This window comes from Lathamus discolor, chromosome 2, assembly GCF_037157495.1.
Source record: "Lathamus discolor isolate bLatDis1 chromosome 2, bLatDis1.hap1, whole genome shotgun sequence".
Lineage (NCBI taxonomy): Eukaryota > Metazoa > Chordata > Aves > Psittaciformes > Psittacidae > Lathamus > Lathamus discolor.
Genome location: NC_088885.1, coordinates 75,390,275 through 75,410,368, shown reverse-complemented (window position 1 = coordinate 75,410,368; position 20,094 = coordinate 75,390,275). Strand labels below are relative to the sequence as shown.

At 40.3% G+C, this 20,094-nt stretch overlaps 1 protein-coding gene across 5 annotated transcripts in view; it reads left to right on the top strand.

Annotated features, from left to right (window-relative positions):
* Positions 1-19,294, top strand: part of ZCCHC2 (zinc finger CCHC-type containing 2) — a 45,154-nt gene extending 25,860 nt beyond the window's left edge. Inside the window, exons 6-15 of one of the 5 annotated variants that reach the window (XM_065667511.1) lie at positions 95-189; positions 3,874-3,957; positions 5,810-5,867; positions 7,024-7,162; positions 8,657-8,721; positions 9,616-9,710; positions 10,210-10,338; positions 10,957-12,465; positions 13,492-13,564; positions 19,113-19,294. In XM_065667511.1, coding sequence (XP_065523583.1) covers positions 95-189; positions 3,874-3,957; positions 5,810-5,867; positions 7,024-7,162; positions 8,657-8,721; positions 9,616-9,710; positions 10,210-10,338; positions 10,957-12,465; positions 13,492-13,559 — 2,242 coding nt within the window. In that variant the 3' untranslated portion in view covers positions 13,560-13,564; positions 19,113-19,294. Of the gene's footprint in view, positions 1-94; positions 190-3,873; positions 3,958-5,809; positions 5,868-7,023; positions 7,163-8,656; positions 8,722-9,615; positions 9,711-10,209; positions 10,339-10,956; positions 12,466-13,491; positions 15,504-19,112 lie in introns of those variants that run through there. The other 4 variants (XM_065667512.1, XM_065667510.1, XM_065667516.1 and 1 more) reach the window with 4 other exon arrangements.
* Positions 19,295-20,094: the final 800 nt, after the last annotated feature.

The window sequence follows — 20,094 nt, the reverse complement described above, 5'->3', positions numbered from 1 at the left end:
TGCCTACTTGACTCTCAAATGGTACTGTAGTAAATTTTTTTGTATTCTTACGGAATATTACTTGCAGTTTAACAAACTCTCACTTAAATTTCAGGCAGCTATTTTCAAATACATCGCAAGCTTTTCTGCAGAATCAGAGAGTATACAACTTCTTCCAATCAATTTCATCAGAGTCTTTGCACACTCACAGTAAGAAATATCCCAATACTGTTTTATATAACAAAATGTCTGTAAAAAGCTATTCTTCCTGTTGTGCCTAATTACAGTATTATTAATTATGTGTTCATGTTACATTGTATTCTACTGGTGGTATTTGAACTCTCTGCCAATGAATACTCACTTCAGCAGATACTTCTGACAGTGGGAACATGCCATCTACCATCAACTTCTGTTTTTTTAATTTCTTTCTTCTCCTCTGTACCATCATGCTATTAAAATAGGTTATTATGAATTGAATCTCTGCAACAGTTTGGGGCTTTTTCCTTTTAAAAAAAATCTTAAACTTTGGAACAAAAAGCTTCAGCTGACCCAAACTATCACATCTGTTTTGTATTTGGTTTCTCTCATAGATGAAGCATTTGTCTTGATATTAAACTAAGATTTGTTTTGGGTACGTGCTACATAAATAATGGGATGGCCCTAATTTCAGAACATACTGAATGTAGAATTTCAGAACATTCAGAATGCAGAATTCAGAGCATCTGCATTGCAGAGATTTCTTTGGTGGACCACTTACCTACTTGTGTATTACATTACAGATTGTTTGTGTGACCTAAGCTTAGCTTCTTTGTATGGATGCCTTAGGATGTGGTCTTTGTTTCTGTTGAATCTTTCCTTCTTTCAGTCCATGCTGTATACCATAACAATTAAGGCACTGACTGTGGGGCCACTGCCTCAGAAGTTACAGAAGATATTAGTAAGGATTTGAATAAGTTGGGAGTTTTCGAACAGACCGCTCATATGAGCTTGGAAGAAAATCATGGAATGAGGACTGACTTTAATTTGAAATGATGTGTGTGATTGTGACAAACGCATTCTTTCCATATTGAGATAGAGGCATTGTGATTAGGGTAGAAGCTGTAGTTCATTTTGTGCCTTTTTTTTGTTTAGTAACACTGAAGACATTCTTACATGGTGGTTTCTTGAAAATGTTAAGCTAATGATGTCCAGTATGGTTGTGAAACTGGCTGGAATTTACTGCTGTGAAAATTCTCACAACTTTGTTGTACTTAAAAGGCTGCATGGGGATGAACAAGTTTCCAAAGTCCAGATTCACGTTAATAATAGGCACACTGCACAGGGTATGCATGTTTTAGTCTATAGACTACTTCTCGGTGGGGAAGACTAGCAAATACATTGTTGTATGTGATTATAATTTGAAATGGTCTGGAAAAGAACCAGTGCCAGGTTACATCACGATAGACTTGACTGGGTTAATGCAGGAGAGAAATATCTGCAGGGTAGGTAGATCAGAAGGGTAAAATGGTCAAATGTCAGTTCTGCAGGAAGTCTTGCAGATTATAATGCGATCATAAATAGGAGCTAACTTTTATAATAATAAGTAATTGGGTACATGAAAGTACATGGGAACTTCTCAGATGTAGAATACATGACAGACAGGGTGAGGAACTTAAATTGTTTAGCAGAGAGGAGGAAAGACTCCAATGGAAGATGACTTAAGTGTTCAAATACCAAAAAGTCATCATGTAAAGAAGATGATCTGTTCTCTCTGATGGATAAAACAGAAAACACTGGGCTTAACTTGCTGAGTGGGAGACTAGGACCAGGGGCAGGACGAGAGTCTGATGATTACCAGACAAGTCCAGAGAACTGAGGCAGATCTGAGGTCAAAACAGAAGTACAAGTCAATAGGTCAGGGTTAAGAATGGGATCAGCGAGGTACATGTCCAGGCATAGGCATGGCTGCAGTGCACTTCAGGCAGGGACGTGAACTCACATGTGGATCCCAAGCAAAAGGATGGAGTCCCCAGATGGGGCCTTTTGCCAGTTCTTTCCTCAGCAGTCTCATCTAGAATTGCAAAACTGCGTTGTATCAGATTGGATCTTTCGCACAGGCAGGTGAAGCTGTTGGCAGGGCAGGGCAAGAGTTTGCCAAGCCCGTTGGTGTGGTTCAGGGCCCTGACAAAACAACCGAAGACAAACAGTATGATGAATTTAAGCATAGTTTTTCTTTTGAGAAGGGGGACTGGGTGACTTCACCGGGGTAGCTCACAATCACTTTTCCTAAGTCATCTTCACTGGAGTCTTTTGTCCTCTCTGCTGAACAATTAAGTTCCTCACCCTGTCTGTCATGCATTCCAGGCTAACAGAACCTGTACTAATCATAGAATAGTTAGGGTTGGAAAGGACCTCAAGATCATCTAGTTCCAACCCCCTGCCATGGGCAGGGACACCTCACACTAAACCGTCCCACACAAGGCTTCATCCAACCTGGCCTTGAACACCGCCAGGGATGGAGCACTCACAACCTCCCTGGGCAGCCCATTCCAGTGCCTCACCACCCTAACAGGAAAGAATTTCCTCCTTATATCCAATCTAAAAAGATAAAAGTTCTCATCCAGCTCATTGCCAAAATCACAGTTAAGTTGCTCATGAGGTGTGTTTTATTGGTGGCCTCTGTGTTTTTCTTGGTTTCCAGTTTGGAATGCCAGGATTCCTGCTAATACTTGCAATTGAAAGTTAGCCTGTGGTGGCATATTTTGACTGTGGTGACTATGCTGGGAGAGGGGGAGGAGGAGGAACCATATCTTTAAGAAAAATCTCATCATAGTTCTCAAATCAGATGTGCAGAATTAATTGGCAACAAATCACTTGTGGCTTAAATAGCGACTTCAGTCGCTATTTAGTTGGGGATAAAAATACCTCTTCACGGAAATACAAAAATATTCGCTGTTTCTAAAGGATATGTGGAATCACATTCTGTGTTTAGCGAAGGGTATTTATACCTTAAATAATAGTTGGGATCTCACACTGAATAATATTTTCAGTAAGTGTAATCATGCCGCCATGGTTCCATTAAGGAGGAAATCAGTTAGCTCCCTCCTGGTTCACAACATCAGTTATTTTAGACACTTTCAGGCTGGAGTACCTGTTTGATTCTGCAGGCTTCATTAGAGCATGATTTCTGGGGTCTTAGTATCTTCAGTGCAGACGATATTCAGAAGGATCTTCCTAATAGTATTTCAAGTTCCTAAGCAACAACTTTCAGATGCTTTTACCTGCACTAACTTGGAACTTCTTCAGAAGGAAAGAGTAGACTCCTAGAGTTAGATTAATTATTATACTAAATCCTTTTTCAGGGTATGGCAGTGGTATTTTTGCAACAAAACTGTTAATATTATTGCCCCTTCTTTTTCCATCCTGTCTGGCATTAAAAGGCAAAAATTGTGCATGAATGCTGTGTTAAGGGCACTAGAAGGCTTTAGCCCAAATTAACTCGCTTTTTGCAAGTGAATGATTTGATAATGGAGGAGTGCAACTTGTTGCAGAAGAATTCTAGTAACTAGAATTGGTCTTCTCCCATTTCCCGCTGTAACGAAAAAAGAAAAAAATATCTAAAGTGCAGGATATAGAAATATTTCTAATACTGTAATCACAATCCCAGCCTTTTGGAATTGCATCACAGCTTTAAAACTGTTTTGCACACTCTTTAATAAAAACAAAAGTGTCTCCATGGAGCCTTTACTCCTGGAGATCGCCTGCTTTGAAGGAGATGATGTTCAAATTATTGCCACATGCAAACCAGTAAGTTCAGTCTTCCATTTCCCTAGCTTCCAGTTTAGTGCAGGCATTGAGAAATTGTGTAGTTGCTCAAGATTCGTAAAGTTACTACATGAACTTTATTCTCTGCAGGTAACTTACAACCCTCTTTGAAGACGGTTAAGGCACCAGAACACTTCAAGGAGGACAGTTCAGAAGCTTCAAGTCAGGAGGAAGGTAGTTGTGTACCTAAAGGTGGTTCTTCTCTGAGAAATTTGACCACACTCAGTTCTGGAAATCATAGAGTTGACTCATTTCTTCATTGGTACAAAGCTGAGAGATTTGAATGAAATCTGCTTATGTAAATGAAGAATTTTTGTACACTTTCAGCAGTTTTCTTAGGAGCTTGCTATATAATTCAAGGAGTGGGAGTGTTTATAGACAGCTCAAAAGCAGAAGCTCACAGCTGTGTTGAGCAACCAGGAAGATGCACTTTACAATTTACTTGAGCCAAGATTGTTTGTGGGTTTTCATGGCTTTACCTATTTTTCAGTTAGTGGGGTTCAGAGTTGAGTGCAACATTTCAAGAGTAGCAGACTGTTTTGCATTAAATGCGACAAATTTGTCTAGCTTTTCATTTTACATAGGATGCTCAAGTTTTCTTACTCTTAACCTATGCTGCTTTTATACCCTGGACTGTTAATAAGATCTGTTTGGGACTGTAGTGAGTGCATTGATTACAGTTTGAAAGCTGGTGTATTCCACATACCTTAAAAACAGTTCACACGCGGAAGCAGCAGCCTAGTGGTTAGTCAGTAATTTCATTCTGAAAGGAATGCCAAGTTTTGCATCACTTTCAGTAGTGAACAAGTATGAGCTCTTTTGGTAGGTGGAAAGGATGAGAAATGGGGCTGCAAGGTGAACACAGACCACCGAACACTTACAGTAGCTTTCACAGAATGACACCACTCTTACCCTGTCACACATTAAGAACTAGTAAGAAGCTTGCAGTTGATCTCATGTGCAATCAGTAATCCTTATACGGAGTCCAGACAGTTTTTTCATATTTGAAAAAAAATCATTGGTGTATTCTTATTCAGAGTTCAGAACACACAGGTAAATACACAGCATATTCGGAAATTCCTCCAGTAGTGTTCTATATACTTGTCCTTAAAAAAGTGGCAAATCCGTTCTTCTGGTGAAACTGCAAATGCTTTTCAGAAAACATTTTGTCATTTTAGTCAAGTGCTACCAGAAGTTTAAAAATTGTGATGGTGGTGGGGGGGGTTGTTTGGTTTGGTTTTGGTTTGGATTTCTTAATTCCCCTAAATCATAATTCCCCAAAATTCAAAATCCCCTTAATTCCCCAAAAATCATAACTTGGCCTTATGTACAGCATTGAGAGAAATTCAGGCAAAGTGAAAGCTACTAAGAAGATAAAGACCATCAACAGTTGGAATAAAGAAAAGTTGCTTCTGTTAAAATTTAATGGTTGCCTTAAAGAAGAGGATAGACCATGTCTCTGAAGTTCTTGTTTCTTGTTTGAGGCAGTATCTCTTTTTATGTCAAAGTAGTTTGTAAAGCTTTACTTGCATAGTGAATTTTTGAGGTTCAGAATGCAATACTTCTATGTAAGGCTTGTCTTCATTCACTATTCAGAATGTGCAACACCATTCTGAGATGAATTTTAGCAGTTCAGAAAAAAAATACAACAAAATTCTGTACTTCTCTGACTGAATCCTTTCTTCTCTCTCCATGGCTTCATTCTGGGTGATATTCAGTACACATTTAGTCCTTATGATTAAATATAGTGATGAGCAAACATAAATGGTTGTTATAATTCCTATTTTTCTGTCTCATTCTACTGTGAAATGGAAGGTAAAGAGCCTTGATTATACTGTCTGTTCAGACTGATCTTTCCTGTATGCAACACCTGTTAATTTCAGCACTGTAAATTAGGCCTAGCCTATTTAATGGAGATGTTTTCTACTGAGTGTCTGATAGTGATGAGCAGATGAATTTGTTGGATTGACATAAAAGGAAATAGGAATTGCTATTGAAATTATACTTTGTTTATTTTTTTTTTCAGATGTAATGCAACACACAGCAGTTCACAAGAAACATAATGGAAAAAGTCCTGTTGCCAAGTAGGTACTAGGACGTAATGTGACCATGCTACGTTTCTGAACTTGCTTGTATCTCTGTAGTCAGGGGCTTGTATCTGAGACCTTGGGTTCTCACCATTTTCTTAAACTGTTTTTTTCATGTCTTATTGTACATCTTTTAAGTAGTTTGAGCACTTACTTCCAGACGTATTTGGTAAGTAGCTATTGGACTTTGAGCATGTCACGTGCTTTGGAGTGAGCTAGATTTCTGCCATCTGGGAACTGAGAATCATTTCATATTGCAGTAACCTTCATGAAGCAGCTTGCCAACAGCCCTAAATTAAAAGGCACTTTGAATTATAAGCATAAGTATGTTGATAAGAACTTGAAAGTGTTAACTCCTCCCCCTGGCCCCTGCATGCGGATAGTAGTAGGGCATGGTTTTGTATGATAGCTAAAAGGTTTGTAGGTTCATATGCCCTACTGACTCTACCAGAACCCTGACTGTTTTTCCAGCAGTCTTTGTTGACCAGTGCTCTCAAACCAGCTGCTGTTAAGAGAAGCTTCAGTGGAAGGCATCATAAGGTCCAAAGTAAATGCCAAATGCAACTGCCCTTTCCCAGCACTACTCAAAGCTAGCAATCCTGGTTTCCAAGCACTGCTCAAAACTAGCAGTCCTGAAGGTAAAAATACAAAGCAAGATGACTATTTTGAAATTCAAACAAACACAGCTGAAGTATAATCTGTAAGTAGCCATGCGTTCCTTTTCTTAAATGTCTCATGAATTGTGAAATAGGGAAGTAATTCCAGCTATGTCATTAACAGTAAGGAGCAAAGAAGATGAATTCAGAATACATTTTTATCTGGAAAATTTCCCCACGTTTGGTATGAAAAAGGCACACAAAAAGAGAAATATCCATGGAAACTCTTCACCTAAGTACTGTATTTTATACAAATTCTGTTGTTCTGACTTTTGTGTCAAATTCTAGTAGACAAATGAAAAAGGAACTCCAGTTACATTCATATCGTTAGTATCATTTTAGAGCACAAGAATTTTAGAAGCGGTGTCTTGAGAATTGCTAGGGTTTTCTGAAAGCAAAGTACTGCGGTTTCCCAGCAGGATGCAAAACTGTGCAGTTGGTAAGAAAAGCCTGCAGGTTTGTTCGCATCAGCATAACTTTTTGGTTTTTCCTTTCAGCAGCACTAGCAGTGCAAAATGTTCTTCACTGGATAGCCTTAACATACAGCACTCTGAGCAAAATGGGGTAATGGACTGGAGAAGAAAAAGCTGTATTGTCCAGCAGCACCCAGAGCACTGTACAAACCTACTTGACCAGGTGCGATGCTGTTTTTTATTTAAATCAATGTTCTGAGACACTTGAGAAGACTGTCCACTACTCCCTTATGATGAGGTCTAGCTTTAAAGGATGAAGAGCTTTGCTGAAATTGTATAAGCAAGTGTTGAAGTTCAAGTTGCTACTGACTTAGCTTTATTAAGAAAAAAATCATCATTATTACCACTCTCTCATAAAGTTGGATATTTTGTTTATGGATTTGTAAATAAAATTTACCAGTAGGATGTAAGTGATCAGAGAAGACTAGTATTCATTTGTAATCAGACACAGAATCCTGTTACTGTAACATAATTATCAGAGAGAATTTCAGAACACCTGGGGAATTTCTATGTTACTGCAAAGAAGAAACTAGAAGCTGTATTAATAACTAAACCATATTAATGCTACAGTAGCAACAACAGGTTAAACATTCTTTCACCTGCATTATCTAAGTAATTTAATCATTAATCTGTGTTGAAAAAAGTTAATAGCTAGGTGCATATACAATTTTTGTGAGATTTGTGTCTCTTCAATGATTGATTTGGTGTGAATATAGTTGAGAAGAACAATTACTTGTAAATAAAATCGCCTGCTGAAATTGCGGAAAGGTTGTTGTTCACTGCTTACATCTGAAACCTTGAGTGTTAGAATTGCTTAATAGTACTCCTATTCTACAAGCAGAATTTGCAGAATTACTGGTTATTATGTGGGGAGTAGCAAGCCAAACAAAAGTAGTTTCCGTATTTCACAAAGCAGGGTAATGAATTGAGATTTGCTTCTGAAGATGAAATGGTAGACTGCGTCAAAGCTTGACATAGTGCAAGCTTGAGGCAAGAAAAAATATGCTAAAGAAGAGGAGAAGCCACTTTGTATATAAAGGATGGTCCAAATACAGCGTATTCAGACAGTGGTTGTTTCTGGGTTTTCAGAGATTTCACTTCTTTGCCAAATATGAGATATTACTAGCAGCTAGTAATAGTATACTTAAAAGAATTATGCAGATGGTATGTTATTTCTTATGTGCTTCTAGGCTTTATTCTCGAGTTAAGTTTAGCAGCAACCTCCAGTTTAAGGCTGGGTACCTGCTTTGTCACTATGTAGAAATAATTTGTCACATGTACTTCCCAGCCCTCAACATCAAGTAATTCCACTTAAATCAGTAAATTCTGTAGCCTCTTAAGCCTTTTGATTGGCCTTTTTGATGGGTATGTGAAGAAACATGTTTGGTTTTATCGTCAAGAGGAAAAACAGCATGCAACCAACCATGTGATTGATATCTTTGGCATATTTGCAAGTAGTGATTTGCTGAGTGTTTTGCTGGTAATGGCATAAACATAAACAAGATGCGTTATTCTAAAGTAGTTGTTCATATGGTTATAGCACATGTGAGCACACTAGTTTTGGACTCGCAGATCTGTCAGTCTAAGGGGTTTTTTTTATTTGCTTTCATGATACAAATTCTGTTGTCTGACTGGCATCTTTGTATTTTCTGTCTAGCATACAGTGGAAAAACGAAGTCTGTCTACAGTAAGCAAGAAGAAAGGAAAGCCACAGCTGGAAAAGTAGGTTTCAATGTAACTAGTAATGCAGAAATAGTGCCTTCACTCTGATAAATGGAGAGTCTACAATCAATTAGGTGCTTTGTTTTGCTATTGTGGAACAAGAGCTGGCATATTTTGAAGCCAGTCTACGTAAAAATCCTGATTTTCTCTTCTGAAAAGAAGTAGTTTGAAAAACAGAATGTAATTGTATGCATTCATATCTCAAAATATCAGTTGTCATTTAGTGACAAGATGAAGGAACAGGAATAGGTTCTTAACTGATACTGAATTGCCTTTTCCCCTTTATATTTATTTGAAAGTTAAAAGGTATAAAGCTGTCCAGAAAACACTGAAAATCAAGTAAGGGTTGACAGCAACCTTTAACATTATGCAGTGGGTTTAACTTGCTGAGGTGTTTTATTGAAGATAATTTGCACCTCAGAGGGCTTCAGAACTTCCTATGGGCTACACAGTCCTGGACTGTGGGGAAGTGAAAACATTTTCACTCTTATCTAATACTCTGCCTACTTCCAAGCTGACTTTTGTTACTCCGTAACCAGATGCTTTTACACTAGTCTGGTGTACAGCTGCATTACACATGTCAGCTTGCAAAGATGACTTTAATGTCAGCTGCACAATTACTTTTTTGCATGTTTTCTTTTTTATTTAGTGTTCAGTAACACTGCTTGCAGTTTAGTTCCTGGTACGTTGCCCTAACAGCCTTTACCTATTTGTTTATTATGTACATTTGTTGTTATAGCTGTTAAATATACATTTCTGGCCTGGAGTCATTGCCTTTGTTTACAGTAGCATTATATGTTCATTCATGTTTGCTTATTTGTGCCCATGCATTTGGAAAAACAAACAAACAACAAAAACCCCCAACAAAACCAAACATGAATATTAATTGCACAGGGAGAAAGCAAAGAAAACTGACTGCCGGTTGAATAACAGGACCAACGGAGTTAGAGTTGCAGCATCACAGCACATCCGTACAGGAACAACAAAAGGTAAGATGTTCTTTCCCAAGCTGTTTGTAAGAAACAGAATTTAAGGCTTTGCAGATTTGTTCATTGTTCTGCTGTAAAGGGAAAATCACAAATCTGAAATCTGTTTCAGTACAAGTCAGCATGTTGGTTGCCTAGTCTGGGATTTGGCTTGCTGTATAGAACATGCTAGGCTGAGTGTGCTGTATGCAGTTGCTTAAGGTATGTGTCTTCATGCATAAATGGAAAATACCAGTAAAATCTCCATCAGGTTGCTTTATGTGGAGTAGTAGTTGCGGAAACAGTTACTGTTAGGCTACATCTATAGGAAATTTAGCACCAGCATCTTGTCATTAGTGACTAGTCCTGAATGCTGGGAGCTGGAATGCTAGAAATATAGGAGACAGATGCAGTTAAGTAGGAACAAACAAAAATCTGAACTAGCATGAGATGCGAGCAGACCAAAATAACCTCACTTCCATATACTGAGATTAAAAATAAAAATTCCAATTTTTATTTTTAGATCTGAATTTGGATGCTGGATCCGGTCATGATACATGTGGAGAGACATCATCTGAAAGTTACAGTTCTCCTTCAAGTCCACGACATGATGGGCGGGAAAGCTTTGATAGTGAAGAAGAAAAAGACAGAGGTTGTATTTATTGCGAGTGTGCATGAACCTCTTTTTTCCTAGACCAATCTCTTGTATTAATTTTAATTAGTTTCTCAGTTTTATTAGCTGCTTTTATTTCTGAACTAGCCACAGAACACATTTTGCTCTGTGGGTTTCATGACTCAGCAGAGGCATAGCTGTCTTCAGCTTTTTCAGCAGTATAGTAATGGGAGAAACTTTACCGTGAAAAAGATGGGGTTTATATCAAGTTCTGTGTGGCATGTCCGAGAGGTCCTTCTTTTTGTATTGATAATTTAATTTGCCACTTCTGCCACATTTGGGTAAGCTGTGTTAATGTCTTTCCAGGTAGATGCAAATTCCTAATTCAGTCTGTGTCCTACTCTTCATGTTTGCAGATACACACCAGTCAAAAACACAGTAGCTAGTTGGGCAGTTGGATATAGGCAAGTGGTGGAGATTGACTTAGCTTCATTTGGGTGAATGAAAATGAACCTCAAAGTTGTGACTATTCAGGAGGATGTAACTATCATTTGTGTCACAAAACTTAGGAAGTTTCATGTGGATAAATGATTCCAGGGCATGACTACATTGTTTCAGATTCATTCTTCTGACAGACAAATGCTTGTGTCTCCACAGATACAGACAGCAATTCTGAGGACTCTGGAAGTCAAAATACAACCAGGTTTACAGGCTACAGTGCTGTCAGTTCATCAAATATGAACAAATCATCCGCTCAGATCTCTTCAGTGAATAATGAAAATGGAAGCCTTTCAGAAGATCCTTTGAATGCAAAGTTTCAACATATTTCCTTCATGCCTGCCTTACACTGTGTGATGCACAGCGCTGCCCAAAAGCCTGAAGCAGTTGTCCCGCCACCCATATCAGCAGATGGTAAAACGATGGGAATGCTTGTTACCACACCTGTTGCTGTCTCGCCAGTGAGAGAGTCTGCAAATTCACCTCCTGGTGGAATGGGCCCAGTAACCTCTGGCGAACCTGAGAAACGCCTTGAGCTGATGGCTTCCCCTTTGCCAGTCCCATCCACTTTCCTTCCACATTCTGTCCAGCCTGGTAGCCCTGCTTTGCATTTGGCAATACACAGATTGAAAATGCCCTCTCCACAGGGATCATCAGAAAGTTGCACAGTTAATGGACCACAGCAGCCGACAGGAAACTTAAGTATTGGATCACCAAATACTGCCTTTATCCCAGTCCACAATCCAGGTAGTTTCCCAGGATCCCCAGTTCCTACTACAGATCCCATCACAAAACCTGCAGCCCAGGTGGTAGGACTGAATCAAATGGTGCCTCACATTGAGGGAAACCCAGGAGCAATCCCTCAGCCTACCAATCTAAAGGTAGTTCTTCCAGCAGCTGGTCTCTCCACAGCAGCACCACCACCTCCACCAGCTTCATACGCTTTGCCAGGCAGTCCTCATGCTACCAGTGTGTTGCCCAACCAGAATACAAACGTGTTAAACACTGTAGCAACTTCCTCACCACCTCAGTCTGCTGGTTTAGGTGTTGGTCAGGTCCAGTCCACTGTTCCTCCTGCAATACCTACACATACACCAGGCCCTGCCCCTAGCCCGAGCCCTGCTCTAACACACAGCACTGCACAGAGTGACAGCACATCCTACATAAACGCTGTTGGAAATAATAACACTAATGGGACAATGTTACCTCCACAGCAGCTGGGATCTGGTCCTTGCGGTTCTTGTGGACGTAGGTGTAGCTGTGGGACCAATGGAAGCCTTCAGATTAATAGCTATTTTTATCATAACCCACTTCATGGACAAGTCTACAGAGTTCCATCTTTCTTCACTCTGCCATCACTTTGCAATGGCAGCTACCTCAATCAAGCACATCAAAGCAATGGAACACAACTTCCTTTCTTCCTGCCTCAGTCTCCATATGCAAATGGGCTTATGCATGACCCAGTGATGGGGAGCCAAGCCAACTATGGTATGCAGCAGATGGCAGGATTTGGGAGGTTCTATCCTGTATATCCAGCACCTAACGTAGTTGCCAACACAAATGGGTCGGGACCCAAGAAGAATGGGAACGTTTCATGTTACAATTGTGGTGTAAGTGGACACTATGCGCAGGACTGTAAGCAGTCATCCATGGAGGCCAGTCAACAAGGTAATCATGATAACTCCCAACGGACTTGCTTTTGAGTTTAGCAGTTTCTCTTTACCTTTCTGAATGTGCTGTTTCTGGTCTTGCAGAAACGTGTGCGTGTGTGTGTATGTTTTGTGTAAATGGTTGTGCACTAGTGACCTGCTCTAGAACTGCAAGCATCTTATCTCTGCCTGAAAATTCTGTAGAACAGTGCAAGGGAATGGGGCTTTCAGCGTGGAGCTGAAAATGGGTGTGATTCAGAGCTGGGAAGTCAAACTGTATCAGTCCAAAATTGTTCTTTTTTCACTGGTTCGTTTTTGGCATCGTGTTGACACTTGCATGTTGTTTCAATTTTTCTGTTCCTGATCAGTGGGGGTTTTAAGAGAATTCATTGGCAAAAAGTGAAAGATACTAATTACTGTCTATGGCACGAACTTGAGTTCTTAAAGCTTGTGGGAATTTATAAAAACACCCCACAGACTGGCCATTTGGTAATTTTAACTTTTCTAAAGCTTACCTTTGCACAATCAGCTGTCCTCCTGTGCTCCATCACACAATACAGAAATGAAACATGCTTTAACTCTTTGGACAAGTTGCAGCAAACAAGCAGAAACCAATTGGAACTAAAAATGGAAGGAATGGCTTTAGCTGTATATGCCATTTCTCTCTCCATCCAGAAGAATGGAGAAGAGGCAGTGCTCGCATAGGGCATAAACGATTTTGATTCTTGGCCTGTGCCCATTCTGTCTTTCCTTGTTCAGTCAGACTGGAAGAGGAAAGATGAACCTTGATGGGGGTTGCCTTTCCTTTGTGTTTTTCCAGTAAAGGTGAAGCCCTGTATCAGCAGTCCATGTTTTTTTTTTTTTTTAAGTTAAGAGTTTTAACAAGCAGGTGAAAGGATGTAGTATAAAATCTTAGGACCTGCTTTAAAAGGACTGGAGGATGATAGTGCCTTTTGAAGAGCATGTCCATTTTGATACCTTGTAGTGGTTTTGTAATCCATTTTAATTGTGAGCAGTGACTTAGTAGTTCTCTTTCCCGTTTTAGGCACTTACAGACTGAGATACGCACCTCCCCCTCCCCCTTCCAATGATACCTTGGATTCTGCAGACTGAAACAAGTAAACATTGCCTACTTAAACTGAAGCTTGGGAAATGGGGGAAGGTGTGTGTGGGAGCGGGGGGGGTCGGTCTTGTGTTTTGGGACATTCCTGGTTTTATATTCTTTTGGAGTTTTTCATTGCTTTTGCACCTCTGTTCCATACAAAAGAAGAAAGCTGAGTCCCTGGTCTCCTCCTGGTTCTACAAAAGGCTTGCGTAATGCATGTAATTCAAACACACAGCCAAACAATCAGAAAGAGCATTTGAACCATGCTTTTGCACTGAAGACTTGAGACATGTGCAATGTTTACTGCATTTTTTAGAAAAAACAAAAAAGTCCTCTGACCTCTGAGATCACTGGTGGAGCAGCCATATGGTGAAAGAAGAAGCTTGGTCGTGTTCCCCACCACAATCTTCTTCCCTCCCTCCCTCTTCTCCTTATGCTGCTGTTTTGTTTTCTTCCCCTGTTTGTCCACGTGAATTCGCTGGACTTGCATGAGTGTTTAGCAGTTCATACAGACCCTGCCCGTACTCTAAATTAATGCTCATGAATTGAGGGGAGATGTTCAAGCACCCTGTCAGGGGAGTCCAAAGGAACACACAAATACTGTATGTGTACTATATCTGTTAATAATACATATACACAGCTCTTGAGAGTCCCAAATACATGAAAACACATAGAGCAGGAAGGGGCTGAAACTGTGTGGACTGGAACAGATTTAGAAAAATGAACGAGCTTAAATTGACAGATTTTTCTTCTGTTGTAGCCTGTATGTTCAGCATCAAAGGTGAAAACAAAACCTGGTATGAATGTTGTACTCAGTGTGTTTGCATTTGTAATGAAAGTTGACAGCATTTTTTTCCTTTTTTAAAGCTATTCTACATCGTGTCAACTCAGAATGAACATTACTTGATTGAATATTTTTTTCCTAAACTATTACAGTGTTGCATTGTACTTAGAATGTAAATGTTTTATTTCAAACTGAACAAAAGCTATGGTTTTCTACAAAATAGTCAGGTATTAGTATTAGAACCTGTCTACCAAATAGCAAAGTCACTATTTTATAACAATTTACCACTATGCGTAATTACGGTATAATGTGAAAGACTGAAATGAGTGTTCAGATGGTATTAATCATGTCAGTATCATGAGTAAGTAAGTTTAATGCTGCTGTATTTTTTATTTTATTTTTAAAAGCCAATATATGTACTAAATTGCTTCCAGGTAATATTTGATTTCCTAAAGTGCACTGAGGTTATCTGGAAGATGAGTGTATTTTTTGACTGCTGCATTCAACACCGATGAACAACTACCACTGTATATCCATAGGGTTTGGCATTCCTCACAGTTCATGGCAGAGATGTTTTTTCTGTAAATCAGACCTGTTGTCGGTAGAGGGATGAAAGAAAATCAATCTTTGGTTCAGTCGTCTCATAAATCGCTAAACAGACAAAAAACTTGAAGAAAAAAAAAGCTTGATTACTACATTTCTTCATAGGTAGCATTTATATTTATAGCACCAGTGTACATTTTGAAACTTTTTTCTTGGAGGGGGGGATGGGGAGGGAGGTAGATGAAAGCTTTAATTTAAAAAAAAATCTAAAAAAAAAAAAAGTTTAAGTAGTAAATGAAAAATTATTTTGATTAAAATTTTTATTTGATCTGGGTATTTTTGGACCACTTGAAATGAATGAACTGCGTTTGAGTTGAAGTGAGGGTGTTAAACCACCAATGGACTTGTATTGTGAATTACCTGCCAGTTGTACTTTATGGAACTTATTTTATGATTTAAAATACTGTACTGTAAATAGGAGGTATGTTACCTTCTCTTTATTTGTATGTTTACCATATACTTTGATATTTGAAATGTACTGGAAAGGTCACTTATATTTCTAGAAGAGATTGGATTTTATGCAACCTTTTTCCTTGAATTAACAGCAATAAAAAAAAAAGGAAAAAAAAAATTACCTGTGTTCAAGTACTGTCCTTGGTCACTGAGAACAATGCAGCGAGTGTGACGCTCTGCTCTGGGTGTAGGGATGGGATTGTGGAACCTCTTGCCAAGCTACCATTTTGGTTAGAATCTGACACTTTTTAAGACAAAGCTGAGATTACTTGGCTCAAGGTCAGTCCTGTGTCTGAAGCTAGGACACTGTCTCTTCATTTAAATTTCTTTAAGATGGTTAGATGGATCTCTTGGGAGAAAGAAGGTGACATTGTGTGACAGTCCCAGGACTTTGATCTAACCTCTGTAAGAACAGTTAAGCCTTTTTTATATTATGAGGATTCCTGGATTTGGGCTAAACCCCAGCTGAAACACACTTTTTTTGATTGCAGTGTAAAGAATGTGTGTGCTAAGGACGTAGTAACTCAAAGTGAGATCTTTCTTCTGTCTGCTAAACTAGGTGGAAGGACAACAGGAGTTGCCAGGAGTAGGGAAGAAGATTAGAAGCGTGCAGGTTACAGCTCAGGTGTCTGATGTGAATGTAGTACCTGACTGTACTCAGGCAGTGATGAGAAAGAGAAGGGCACTAACTACTGGCACCTTGCTTTACTGGGTAGGTAGCGCTTCTAACTCCTGCTGCTTAGCAGCAGCTTATCTACAGAGCTGAGAGCCATGGGCTTTATCTCAGGTCTTTATCCCAGCTGACTCCCCAGAGTTTCTCACTTCCTGAGAAACCAACAAAGGTGATGGGAGGGCTCAGAGTTACCAATGAGCCCAACCTCTTCAGGCAACTCCCACAATAACCGGGGGGTATTGAACCTTGGTGTCATGCAGACATCGTTATACGGCATTCATTTCTGCAAATGCCCGGTGTCCCCTACCTGGACACCAGGGAGTGCACACATGTGTCCAAGGAACTGGTGAATTACTGTATTACCCTGAAAATGCACTCTACTTACCGTGCCATCCGAGCTGCTGATACTCATTTGCCTTCATGCTGCAAGCAACCCTGACTTTAATAAATCCTGGTTAGGTCTATCAGTTTGAAAGTCTAGAAGTGCATACCCTGTGGCACAGCAAGCAGTATAAAACGCCTCATCCTACTGATGCTTCCTTGCCTGGAGACTTCACAGTGCCCACACCTAGCCGTCCTCTTCGGCAGCGCCACTACTACCCGGGTCATGGGGTCTGGCTACAAGTTCAAGGGATTCTCTTTCCCACCGAGTGACTTGAAAACTGTTGAACGCCGTAAAGATAAATGAGAAAATCCCACTGGCTTGTGCGCCCGAGCAGCTGCCTGAGCTGCCCATGAGTGACTTCCAAGTACTGCACTTCTGCAGTGCTGCTGCAGGTGGAAGCCTGTTCATACAAACCATTTGGTTCCTAAAGCTGGAAGAAAAAAGGAACGATGAGGAAAGCATGGACAGGATTGGAAAGATGAGAGCATAAGTGCGATGATGCACACTGCTTGCCTGGGAGTGAACAGATGGCTTCATGTTCCCAGCTAAGCAGCCTTAGGATGGCAGTGATGGCCTAAAGCCTAGGTTTTGACTTGGCTGATACTACTGGAGAGGTGAAGGAAGAGAGGGCTGTGTGTTGTGCCAAGGCAGAGAGAAAGTGAAAAGTGCAGAAAGGTACACAGAGAACTGTGAAGCTCAACCAGTGCCAAGCTACCTTAGCTGTCAAGAGGTGCCAAATGTCAGTACCATTGTAATTTGTTTTGTTCATGGCTGTCTCCAGAGGCGTGCTGACCCCAGCCTCCTGCAGCTGCTCTCCTGATGAAGTAAGGTTGCCTAAATTCTGCACGTACAAAAAAAGCAGCTTTAGGCAATAGTTCTTCCTGCTCTATTGGCTGGTGACTACAGCTGCTAGAATCAGGCATGATATATCTAAAGGGTATGTGGATTGCACTTGTGCTTGGGAGGAAGAAGCGCAAGTCCTAAATGCATAGCCATGAGTTTATACTGGGGCTTGAGTGCTGTTTCAGCTACTAACCTACCATCCTTGTGCTCTTCTAACAAGGGAGGAAGGAAAAGCACATCTCAAAGCTTTGCTGCAGGGAGAGTGTGCTGCTGCTCCAGCTGTGGCTGTTGTATGCCTCAGCTGCTAATTGGGACAGAGAAACAGGGTTTCAGTTTTGATCCAGCCCTTGAGCTAACAGCGGCCGACATTTGTGTTCCTGAGCCCAATTAAGCTGTACTGTGGAGGCGATCAGAGTTCAGAATGTATGAAGAGCTGCATTTGGTCCTGCTGAAAATACACCAGTGCATGCATCCTGTCTCCATCAGCCATCAGCGGCAGATAGTTCAGAAGAAAGTACTTGTAATACAAAAAAGGGAAGGACAGGTGGTAACTAATTATTGCACCCACGTTGCCTAGCAAAATGAAATGTCGCCCAAGTTCATCTGCACAATAGGTGGCAGCATAACTCTACCAGTGGAATCACGGGAGCTGCTGAGGGCTGCGGAAGGGGCTTCGGTTGAATTTGGTTTTAACATCTTCAGGCCATCCAAGTAAGCTTACCTGGGGGACTCCTCCGACTTGCAATTTTGGAGCGTTGGTTTCTGTAGGGTTTTATGTCTTTTCTCACATGAACATCATACTCCTTGTTGTCTCTCACCAAAAGAAAAAAAAAACACCCTAAATGCATACCGGAAATACTAACTACCTAGAGAAATACATATCTAAAGTATTAACTACCTAGAGCTAAAATAGCCCAGGCCCACAAGGAACATTGAAGACCCAGAGGATTGCAGGCATATGTGAAAGCCGTGTCTTAAGAACTACTGAACATTAAAATGGTTCAAGATACTTGTTTTCCTACAGTGAAGAATGCTTTCTGAGGGCCATACAGCTTTTTCCGCAAACTGGAATAATTCCGCAGGGAGTCTGGCTATCTTTCCCAATAATGAAATGTCTTATTTGTCTCTCTCTAGTTAGTCTGAAGGTCCGCAGATCAGATATTTATCTGGGTTATCTCAAGCTCAGGAACATGTTGCCCAAGAGATGGAACATAATAAAACCATTATTTCTAATATCGACACATGCTCCCTGACTAGTGCGAAGGGTCACTGTTGTATGAATGGGTCAATAAAACAATGTACAAAAGCACAGGCTGAAAAAAACTGTGCTGAACTTGGTAAGGACGGCATAGCTCTCTCTTAACCATTAATGCATTCTTTATAGAACTCTTCTCTCAGATCCAAGATGACCAATTTTTTACTGACTTCTAAAGTATGTTTTTTTCCTGAGACAGAGGATGTTGGTGATTGATAAAGAGTTAGCTCCTACTGGTGCTCATTGGCGAGACTAAGGGAAGAGAGGGATTGTTGCTTAAAAAACCTATTTGCCATTGAAGTTTGGTGTCAAAGTACTGGTTAGGAGTTCTTCGGAAAAAACAGTATTATATATAATAAAATATTACGTTAAAATAGTCTTATTTTACATAGTGTATAGCTTGAGAGTTGAAACCGTGCCAATTTCAACAGCTTCAGATTACTTCTTGTTTTGAAAGTTTTGAAACTGATGGCATGTTTAGATAGAGTAGTCAATATAACATATAAAAGTAATTGTGTTGCTATCAAAATGCTCTTTTCCCTTTGTTTTTAATGTTTTGTTGCAGGATATGCACACGCCCCAGCGAAAGAGTGGACAGCTTAGCAGTGGCAAGACTTCTGGATGAAAACATCATAGGACATTAATTTCTCCTTAAAGACCAGGTTGGCTCTGAGGTGCATGTCGACCAGGACTTGTAGGTATTTCACTGTGAGCGTGTAATCCTGGCCTCTCTCAACACCTGAAATAAAAATTGCCAATGGAAAGATCAGTAACGTGTGAGGAGGGGAGGTGAAAGCAACAGCAACACCAAAAAAATGCCAGCAGGCACTGGGGCGTGCTTGAGGTGAGACAGTTTTCACCCATCACTCGATTTCTTACCACAGCGCACACCCATTTCATAGCAAAGAATGTCACAAAGCAACTGCATCTCTTTGGTACAAAACCGGCTGAATTCTGTGCTTCACCACAGTGCAGCTGCCCATATCCAATGCGTAACAGAGAACATGGGTGCTTCCAGCAACCTGCACAAGGTTACGTGGATTTGGAACAGGCCATAAGAATACATTTAAAAATCTGATGGTGTGCATAATTTTTGCAGTTACACAGAGTTGTCAGGTAGCTAACATGCCCTTTAGAGTGTTGTCTCCATTTGATTTGTTTTCTGTCTTTATCTCTTTGCCTTCTTTTAATGTATCTTGCTTTTGCCCTGATTAACCCTTTAACCATGCACATGATGGAGAGCTGTTTGAAATGCCTTAATCCAGGGTATGCAAACTCTCAAACAGTAGTATTGGAAACTTGCTAATGCAAAACAAAACAACCTGTGCAAGGGGGTAACTATTTCAGCATGAGCCTGTGCCAGTACCTGTCCTCGCAAAGGCAGCTAAATAGGGACTGGCACTTCACATTGCACTTTGAAACATCACATTTTAATTCCTTCCTAAGGAAGGATCTCTCTTTTCTAGCATGTTCTTCGGTGGAGGAGGCAAAGCATGGGATGTTAATATAGACGTAGACAGGAAAAGAAATGTGCTTGGCTCTTCTGC